The sequence below is a fragment of the Anser anser genome (assembly GCF_964211835.1).
Source record: "Anser anser genome assembly, chromosome: 9".
Taxonomy (NCBI): Eukaryota; Metazoa; Chordata; class Aves; order Anseriformes; family Anatidae; genus Anser; species Anser anser.
In genome coordinates this window covers 1,030,372-1,038,199 of record NC_139729.1, presented here as the reverse complement: position 1 = coordinate 1,038,199, position 7,828 = coordinate 1,030,372, and the positions used below count along the sequence as shown (strand labels likewise).

At 42.5% G+C, this 7,828-nt stretch overlaps 2 protein-coding genes across 2 annotated transcripts in view; one reads left to right on the top strand and one right to left on the bottom strand.

Annotated features, from left to right (window-relative positions):
* Positions 1 to 7,828, bottom strand: part of LOC310904016 (nuclear pore complex protein Nup153-like) — a 250,767-nt gene that overhangs the window by 54,234 nt on the left and 188,705 nt on the right. The gene's annotated exons all lie outside the window — the stretch shown is intronic.
* LOC310904021 (uncharacterized protein C6orf52) lies at positions 2,059 to 3,783 on the top strand. Its single transcript, XM_083848170.1, has 3 exons — positions 2,059 to 2,215; positions 2,742 to 2,787; positions 3,606 to 3,783. Exons 1-3 carry the CDS (start codon positions 2,156 to 2,158, stop codon positions 3,740 to 3,742), a joined length of 243 nt encoding a protein of 80 aa, XP_083704296.1. The 5' UTR covers positions 2,059 to 2,155; the 3' UTR covers positions 3,743 to 3,783.

Below are 7,828 nucleotides of genomic sequence, written 5' to 3'. Positions count from 1 at the left end.
CTGCTTCAGGATGGCTGGGGGAATCCAACTGTTAAGTCTAGCCAGACAGCGCAACTTGGGCTTAGCTGCCATTGTAACCAGCCTTGTTTCTCAACAGCAGCAAAGCTGAATGCATTGGTAAATATTTTCAGGTTTGGGCCTGCATAAGGTAGAAGGGACAACAAGTGGTTTTATATGCTAGGGAGTTCTTGTTCTTAGAGCTTTCCCTCTAGTTTGAGAGAAGCACATAACTAGTTTTATAGTGGGTTGACAGGAAAGAAGTGGGGGGGAAAAATGGGAACGCAGGGGGAAAGCCAAAGGCGTTATTACTAGAACAGGTTTAAAATGCTATTCTTTGCTTTTCATGAGCTTAGGGCAATGGGGAGTTTAAAGCTTAGCACTTCCTGAGAGGGTTTCTTACTCTACCGGCTCAGTTCTATCACTTATTTAAGGCAATTCAGGTCTCTGAACGGTTAAAGACTTGATACCAAATTTGATGAACTTTGATCCAGGATACTGACAAAACAGGACTTCATATAAACAATTTCAGTATGTTCATGAGGTTAGCTTGTGTGTTCTGTTAAATAGTAAAAAATGACACTTCTGTTTCTGTTTACCTAGCATAATTCTGCAAATGTTGCCTCCTTCTGCTTTAGAATGGAAATGCTCTTCTCCAAGAGAGCACTGTCCAAACTTCTTTGCCAAAATTTTTTGATTAAATTAATATTGTTTTATTTTGAAAACAAGAATAAGCCACAAACATGTTTTCTTGCTTCGGCTATCCAGAAGAACATCAACAGTATTTTCAGATTTTCCTTCCCTACACAACTGTATGTAGGAAGAGTGCAGTTGGAAGCAGAAGACCTAAGATGATGTATCTTCTGTTTGTTTACTACAGTAACAAGACAATGGATTACCTCTTTATTAGAACTTGTGTAGCTTTGCAGTATTGAAACAAATGTAGGTATTAAAATACACATCAGTAATACGTTTCTGAATGGCTGAGTACCGTGCTCTCTTAGCATTGAAATACCCAGCCATTGGATTAGTTTGTCCCTCATGTTTGCTGAGTTTGGAAGCTATTTCAGAATGCCTTCAGCTTGTATTCTTCCCCAAAAGCATAGAACTCACTTCTCTGCATCCCCAATTCAAGTCAGAGAAACTGGGCACTGCAGACACAGGAGGTCTGCCTGTACAGAATCAGTGAAGACAAGTCTAAACAGCGGATTTTTTTGAATATGCAGCTGGGTTATCTGAATGTTCTTTATGCAGTGTACCTCAGTTTTAGTACAGATAGCACTTGTCTTGGTTCTTGTCATTAGTCTGAAGCTGCCCCTGAGAAAATCTTGAAAGGGAAAGTAGTGAAAGCTAATCAGCTGGCCCTTTCTTCTTAAGAACCAGCGTATTTTGTAATTCTCCCACTAATAATAAGGCGTCATGCTGGAGAATCGCGATTGTGTTGTTAAGCAAGACTGACTTCACCTGAGCGGTATAGTTGGCAGCTGTTGAATGTTTAATGGACTTTAAACAAACAAAAAAACTGAGCAGGTGGAGGTAGACATGGCAAACTGACAGGCAGCGTCAGATGCTTCTTTGAAATGGATAATCTGACTCCATTCACTTCTTTCTGGAAATAAGATCTAGTAATTAACCAAACAAAAGATAGAAGGGTTAAGACTGCATCTTTAAAGCAGCTGTGCTTGATAAATGTCTCTGGTCTTAAATCAATCTTTAGCAAAGCACAGAGACATAGCAGCAGCTTGCTTATGCCAACGCTAAAAATACTTGATGTGTACAGGTAACCATGTCAAGGCTCTGGAGTTAATCCATGAGAACAATTCCTTCTGGTATTGGCAAAGGTGAGGATGCTTGCTTCTATAGAAATGAGGTTTTGAGCTGTGACTTAAGCTGTCACTTAGGTGACTGTTTAGGAAAGCTTCCTTTTAAGCTTTGAAGTATGTAAGCTGACAAATTGTTTAAGTTCAGAACTGGGTTTACAGTCTCTTGTTCTCTGACTGTATGCAACTTCTCATGTTTCAGACTGAAAGCAGAATTGCAGCGGTACCAGTCATGCAACTATAATGATTATTGCCAAGATTACCAGAACTACCACTCGCAGAGGAGTTACGATGCTTACGCTGACTACAACTACAGCTCCTATGCTCCCTATGACAGCATGCAAGCTGTTGGAGACTGCTCTTTAGGAGATTCTTTAATGGCTCCAGCTGTTTTTGAGGTAAAGATAGTGCACGCTTGCTGTAAAGAAAATATTTCACAGATAATACGTTGTACAGATTTGTGTGAATCAGCAAAAAGAATCCGAAGTTGAAAACATGCTTTCTGCTTAGTGTGAAGTTAAAAGAGCAGATTCCATTCAGAGGTGTTTGTATTTAAGTGCTTAAATAGTAAATCCATAGAATTAGTGATTTATACACCATTATTTGTTCACGCATACCAAAGAATGGTTTTGACAGCATAATTGCGTACGCTTCTTCTGTTCCTGTTCTTCTGATTTGCTTTGCTTAAAGCAAATTAAACAGTTGTTTTAAGTGGTCTTATCGTGGTCAATGTATTAGTTGTGACCTCCGGAGGTCCCTTCCAACCTGTACTGTAATATTGGCTTTCTTCTAAAAATAAGTAGATAAAATGCCATCTATCCTTGTAGTTGTAGGAAGAAGGAATGGGTTGAGACTGCAGCACTTTGAATCTGTGATGCTTTCTGAAATGAGTTATGATTAAACTTAGCCTTTTCTGTCTTTCAGGAATCTTCAGTTATGACTGCAATCGGTGATGACCTAATTACTGACGGTAATAAGGGTTCTATCATTGTCACTTGAGTTTAGCCATCCTTGTGCCTTTTAACAATACAAGCCAACCTCTACTGGATGAAGAACATCTTGAAAATTCAGCTGAGGTCAAACCTCTGTGGGGTTGATCTGCAATCAGCTGGGGTTTTAAAGCTGATACAGCATACACTGACCGCATCAAGTAAAACGGGACACTGTCAATGCTTCGCAGCAGGTTTCTTGTACCTGTGCCTTCATTCCCATTTGAAAATGGTCTAAGACAGAATTTTGTTCTTTGTATTGGTTCCGCTAAACAGATTTTATATTAGAAACTCAGTAATATGCAAAAGCTTTGTTCTCCACCCTGAGGTAAAAGCTTATGTTGCAGATTCCAAAAGGAGGATTCAGCTTGCACTTACAAATACGGTACAAAACATATTTGTGTCCTGGAAGGTTTGCAAAGTTCCTCACGTGGAGGCATTTTGTGTTAGTGTTTAGAAACTATCCTATGTAACGTGTATTGCCGTAGAAGTGAATTAAATGACTCTTGGGAGGGTTTCATGGCTGATTATCCGTAAACGTTATCTTTACTATCTTAAACATTGTCTTTGTCTTTATCTTGAAAGACAGTTCTAGTCCCAGCCTTCTAATATACAAATTCCCAAAAGTTGGAGCTGTGAGGCTCAAAATTTTAGAGGACTAAATACCTCACTAAAATTAGTAGATCTAATAGCTTATTACACTTAGCTTAAAATACATTTTATTAGCCATTTCACGTGAAGTTTTTTTGTGCGCATGCCTCAGATTTGATACTTGGACTTACCAGGCTTTTATTTTCAGATCCACAGCTCTACTTGGATGTTGATGAAATGAACAGACAATTCACGGAGACAAGCGAAGAACTCTACGATTCACTCATGAATTGTCACTGGCAACCTCTGGATACGGTCACTTCTGAAATCCCCTCTGCTATTTAAGTGTCTTCTAGAGCATGACCGTTAGGACCAAAGTGCTAAAACTACATTTCTTCTACATTATTCTAGCTCATAAGTTTTAAAGCACAATGATAGGTTGGGTTTTTTTTGCTATGCTTTTGACAGTTTCTGTAATCTTTTTGTTCATCACTCCCTTCTTGGAGCATCATGAAGTCATGTAAATATTCGAGAAATGTAAAGAGGTAAATGGGGTCTAAAGATAGACTTGCCTGTGTAAATAAAAAATTTGTTTCTGCAAACCTGCCAGCAAGGGATTTTACTTGTACCTGTGTGCAGCACGTTCTCTTCCGGCTTATGGAATTTAACAAGGTAGTAAGGGTATTTCATCTGTCTTTATTTTTATATGGGCATTAGGACACAAGCAAAATCTAGCTTTCCCTTGTTTTCCTGGTTCCTTAGGTAAGCGACAAGCCAAGCCTTTCATGTGCTTGCTTAGACTGGAAGTATGTATGGGAGACACTCACAGGCCTTGCTATGGAAACACCTGTGCCCACTTTTTCCTGCAGGCTGCTGGCTCTAACTGTACTACTGATACATGCTAGGTCAGCTAAAATTGGCTTATAAATAGGGTATGTTAAGCATATGGAAGTGTAGACTTCAACTGCCATAGCTACAAACATCCCGTGGAATGAGGATGATGTCTGCTGGCACTCTCTGCATCAGCATTCAGTTTTCCCTTGCCCTTCTTACTGTTAGACTTCTCAGCTGACGCTTTACAGCGAAGAAATTGCTACAACATAATCCGTGTTCTTAAACCTAAAAAAAAAAAACTTGGAGAAAACAACTTGCTGGTTTTCCCTCCTTGCTGGCAAGGAGAAAAATAGTCCACCAGGAACAACAAAAAAATCCTAGTAACAGCTCCTTAAGTTATACCCTCTGCTACCCTCTCTGATTGCTCTGGTCTTCCTTCATTCGTGGTAATGAAGTTTTTAAAGCTCTGGTAGAAGGATGACAGCACTCAAGTCAAAGGAGATGAGAGCAATGAGGAAAGCTTTGCTTTAAGCTAGAGCAGTCTTGCGAGTTGCTGCCTTTATGCTGTTCTTATCTTGAAGGGTACAGAGTCTTTTCCAGTCATAGGGACTCCATAACCCTATGAGTATGGAGAAATAGTTGCTAATTAACAGTGTGTATAATAAGTAAGTGAGGCTGGAAACAAAAGAATATTCCTCCAAGAAAAAAAAGGAAGCAGAAATTACTGTACTTAATAGCTGGGGAAGCTGTTAAAGCTAGTTGACACAGTTCTGGTACTGCCGTGTGTGTTTTGGGGGCAACATAAACCATAATTGCTGTGATGGCAGGTAAGAATCCAATTCTTTTTTATGGCTTAGTGTAGTCAGTGAAAGCAGTGGTCCTAAGCTGCATGCTGTTCTTAAATGTAATGCAAATTCTCTTTTGTGACTCCTCAGTACTTCCAGGTTACTTGTAGCTGATCACCAGCAACTGCTTCTGTTAGCTATTAGCTGTTGGGTTTTTGCTAGGAATACTTTCAGTCCTGAATTGAAATGATGACATCCTGAAACAGAAGAGGCTCTTGGAGTATTGTAGGAAGCACATTCTTCCTGGTTCTAGTGCAGGTGTAGACGTAGGAGGAGACAGAAGGCAAAGAACCTCACATAGGTGGAGGGGGTGAGGTGGCATCACAGTTAGAGCTGTTGCAGTTAACTCTTCCCAAAGCATGAAAGCAACGTGGCTGGGAACAGGGATTTGTTGGGTTGCTTCTTTGTGTGAGCCAGGGAGTCTTTTGAGGGGCAGATTAATAAGAATATGACACAAGGTAGAGGTGGAATAGATGAAGCAAAGAATTTGGGTGGGAAAAGGGTTGCTTGTACGTGTCTATGGAATTGTTTCAGGGGACTGAGCTGGGGCAAATTCAAGATAATAGATGCAGCCTCCTTGAATTTGGATGGCAGTGCTGAAGCTTCAAAACCTTACAAGGTTTGATGCCACTGCAATTGTAGTGCATAGCTGTGGTACTTGAGCTCAGAAGTGCAAACTGCACAGGATTTTTTTATCTATTTTCTTCAACGTGAGCAGCAAAACATCTTCCAGGAATGTGCCTGGGTGCTACGCTGCTTTGACACGGCTTGCTTTGCATCACCAAACACAGTAGTTAGGTTGCATCGAGTACTTTGTGGAAACATTCATTGTGTTGTCACCCAGAAATGGGATGCTACAGATATGTGTTGGCCCGGCAGTATCAGTGCTGGTTTTTGGCCTTTGAGAGGTTGGTCCATAACATGTGACCTGTGTAACGAGAGGCCCACATAGATTGGTGACTTCATTAAGTCTGATGCTGTGGTGGTGTGTGACCCAAGGCCCTGAACGTCAGAAAATCAGGCTGTGGCCACCTATTTTATGCAGACTTTGCCTATTAACAAGGTCTCTACACTGTACGTTAGAGACGTGCGCCTCCTTTTCCGGACTAGATAGCGAAAATACCAGTTTTGTAGTTCAGTGAATGAGATTGGTTGGGCTGTTTGTTCTCCAGAGCTGAAAAATGTTGGGAGTGTATTCTCTTGGAGTCCACAGAAATGAAAATGATGAGAGGAAGAGAACGTTGGTTGCAGCCCGCGTGCTGCTGTTATAAAGTAGTTCTCTGATGTCTTTTTCCCTCTGCTGAGACTTATCAGCCTATCGTCCTTTCCTGTTAGGAGCGCATACCTGGCTTGGGATGGTGTGCGCAGGGCAGATTCTTTACCGTAAGAGCACAGTGAATGCCAGACTTCTTCCTGTACTGCCGTGTTAACCATGAGTCACAAATTCAGGAAGCAGTGATTGCATCGGAACTGCTACAATGCTTTGCGGAGTCTTTTTACTGGGTAAACTTCACAGCTGCAGTTACAACTTCCAGCCTGTGTTAGCTGAACACATCGTACTGGTGCCCGCCATCAGTTTGACAAAGATGGGATTGCAGTAGGAACTTGCTTTTTTCCTTCTTTTTAATTAAACAAGTCTTTGAAGCAACTTTTCCAACACCGCCATACTTCACTTCTTCCAGTTATTTTCTGTTTTACTTAGCTGAAATGTTTTTTTTTCTTCCAAGCTTGAGGAAGTTTTCTACAAGAATGTCCCGTAATGATTTCATAAACTCTTTTCGTTGTACCTAGCTGCAACAGAGAGTGGGGGGAAGATTGATCAAATGGTGATGATCGCTGTCATTCTGCTGGACACGCAGATACTTGCCTTTCGTTTTGGCTCATTTCTAATACCAATTAACTTCAGTGCCTCGCGTTAATAGACACCGTTTGACTGCATCGGCAAATGTTTCTGAGTCGTGAGTGTCATTAAAGGCCTGTCACCCTATGGAAATCCTTCTAAATAAGAAAAATGGAATTCAAATAAATAAATAAAGCAGCGTTTGAACTTATGAGCAAACCTAGCGTAGCTGCCTTTGACGCTGATCTGGAGGAGAAAAATCACGTTATCACACTACTATGGTTGCCTTAATAGGTTTGGTGTACATGAGGGAGGGAAGTATTATGTGATGTTTGCCTAGCTATTACATGGCCGATGCAGGAGGGGTTTTAGTCAGTTCCCTGAGCACGTATTGTTGCAGAAGTCGGTGATTTCACTGCCCAATGTCTGTTATTAAGGGCACGATTCATGTCCCGTTATCGTTTTTATTCTTTATTTATGTGTTTATTTTCTGGGGCGGCGATCTGTCACGATGCCCATCGTTCCCCTGCCGTGGGGTAGAATTTAGCGTGACGACTGCCTCCCGGACCAACGGGGCCACGAATCCGGCCTAAAACACTGCTTGTGCGTTGGTTGTCGGCGTGGGGGCTGTTGGTTGTCGGTGCGGGGGTATCGGTTGTCGGTGCGGGGCTTTTCTGACGAGCACTGTGGGCTCGGGGCGCCGTCCCACGCCCGGCGCGGTGCTGCGGCACACCAGCGGTCGGCGCCACGGCGCGGGGAGGCTCTGGAGGTGACTCCTAGCCCCGTGCTTACGGTGGCCGGGCCGGGGTTCATTATGGCGGCCGGGTCCTGAGGGCGGGAGCGGGAGGGCGGCGGGACCGGGACGGGACCGGGGCGGGGCGAGGAACGGGAGCGGCAGCGGGAGGGGGGGGC

Bases quoted from the DNA above. Each gene is read 5' to 3' on its own strand.
- LOC310904021 (XM_083848170.1), top strand. From the start codon at position 2,156: ATGCAAGCTGTTGGAGACTGCTCTTTAGGAGATTCTTTAATGGCTCCA. The intron at 2,216-2,741 runs GTAAAGATAGTG...TCTGTCTTTCAG, and splicing joins TGGCTCCAGCTGTTTTTGAG to GAATCTTCAGTTATGACTGC. The intron at 2,788-3,605 runs GTAATAAGGGTT...TTTTATTTTCAG, and splicing joins TGATGACCTAATTACTGACG to ATCCACAGCTCTACTTGGAT.